This window comes from Nanorana parkeri, unplaced genomic scaffold (genome assembly GCF_000935625.1).
Source record: "Nanorana parkeri isolate BGI_ZX_2015 unplaced genomic scaffold, ASM93562v1 scaffold4485, whole genome shotgun sequence".
NCBI classification, from domain to species: Eukaryota; Metazoa; Chordata; class Amphibia; order Anura; family Dicroglossidae; genus Nanorana; species Nanorana parkeri.
Genome location: NW_017310747.1, coordinates 2,371 through 4,273, shown reverse-complemented (window position 1 = coordinate 4,273; position 1,903 = coordinate 2,371). Strand labels below are relative to the sequence as shown.

At 38.6% G+C, this 1,903-nt stretch overlaps 1 gene segment (V, D, J or C); it reads left to right on the top strand.

Annotated features, from left to right (window-relative positions):
• The first annotated feature begins 716 nt into the window (after positions 1–716).
• Positions 717–1,094, top strand: LOC108803929. The segment is given in 2 exon segments: positions 717–770; positions 852–1,094. Coding segments are annotated over 2 exon segments (252 nt in total).
• The last annotated feature ends 809 nt before the right edge of the window (positions 1,095–1,903 follow it).

The window sequence follows — 1,903 nt, the reverse complement described above, 5'->3', positions numbered from 1 at the left end:
CCAGTGCCGCAATGTAACCCAGGCAAATGGATGGTCAAACAATACATAGACCAACACAAATTATACAATGAGGAGGGGATGTGATGGGATAAAAAGGACAGGATCACTGGAAATGGCAATGTAAAGGTGACGGATGATGGTGATGGAATGCCCAGAATATCTATGAGGATGGTAATGACATGAAGGTTGTCAAATACACTGGGGGAGGGGGAGGGAGGGATGAAGGAACTAGGGGTTATAGGGAGGATACTAACTCTAAACCCTCGTTGATACCACTGGGGTATAGGCTGTTCAGAGAGTAAATCCAGAGTTACTCTCTGAACAGCCTATACCCCATTGGCTATTTGCACTTTAAAGGTGGTAAGGAGGAAGGTGACGTTACGTTCTGACGAAGGGGGCGTGCCCCGGAAATGCGTTAACGTCACCAGCATACAGGAATCGTTCAGTGGATGCACACTGCCTGTCAGCTTATATTTCATCTCATGTTTGTGAGTAAGTTTTTGTTTTTATCTCATGCTTACTGAAATAAAATTGACCTGCACCAGGAAAGGCGCCCCCTTGTGTTTACTTCATAGGTTTTACTTAAAGGAAAAACCTATTTGTATTTGGTGAATCTAAGCTTAGTATGCAAATGGAAATTGTACAAAGCACGGAAATAGTGAAGAGACCCAGTCTGTGAAGACTAGTTTGCCCAGTGACTACATGCACTTTTTCATATTTCAGTATGAAGAGTCTCCTCAGGGTACTCTATATGGTCTTCTCAGCACATTGTAAGCCTATTTCATATCTTTTAAAAATGTGTTCTTGATTTTCATTATATTGGTATGTGATTTTCTTCTGGCTCTTTACAGATGTGAACTCCCAGGTGTCACTAGTAGAGTCTGGTCCCAGCATTGTGAAGCCAGCACAGGCTCTGGATGTAGCATGTACAGTGACAGGAGCCTCTCTCACTGACAGCAGCAAGATTTGGAGTGTGGAATGGGTACCACAGTTCCCAGGAAAGGGCCTGGAGTGGATCGGTCGCATGACATATAATGGAGATTTATATTATGCCTAGTCATTGAAGGGACAAATTACAATAACGAGAGACACCAGTAAAGGAAATGTTTATATAAAACTCAGTAATGTGAATACAGAGGATTCTGGAGAATATTACTTTGCTAGACACACAGTGCAGCCAAGCTGTGCACTCCAACTTCGATAACTGTTAACAAAGGAGGGTAGGACATTAACCTCTAAATAATTATCATTGTAAAGTATGTTTTTCCATGATAGGGATACAGCATACAATACAAAACTTAGTCATGGTTTATAATAGAAGTGAGAATGAATAAACTGCTAAGAAAGATTGATTAGGAAATAAATAAAGAAAACTGTAATTTTGTAAAGCTTTAGAATTGGATTATTACTGAAATAAAAAGTTATTTCGATAAAGTTTTGATCAGTGGAGCTGAAGACAGGATGCATGGTGCTTATACTGTGTAAATTACTATTAGGACTTTGTATGCTTGTTCTGTTTTTGAGCCTGCAATCTGTCTCACTAGATGGCAAACATTACGTAATTTTAGGTAACTTTTCAAGATATAGAAGCAAACTGAAGCAACAAAGGGCAACTCTTCTTGCACTTCTCATTAAAACAAATTTGCAATATTATTAAAAGAATAGGTCCTGGAAGAAGAAAACTAAGCTACTTTTGGGGGTTATAATAAGGGGTTATAATAATTTAAAGTTTTGTATTTTTAGCTCTGTATTTAGGATAATAATTGTTTGTTTATACTTAAGGTATTCATACAACAGGTGCTTGAGGCCATGTTTTTAGAAGGCAGTGCAGAGAGAACTATATGCTTAGGTGTTAATATATAGAGAGAGAGACCTATATGCTTAGGTGTTATTATAGAGAGAG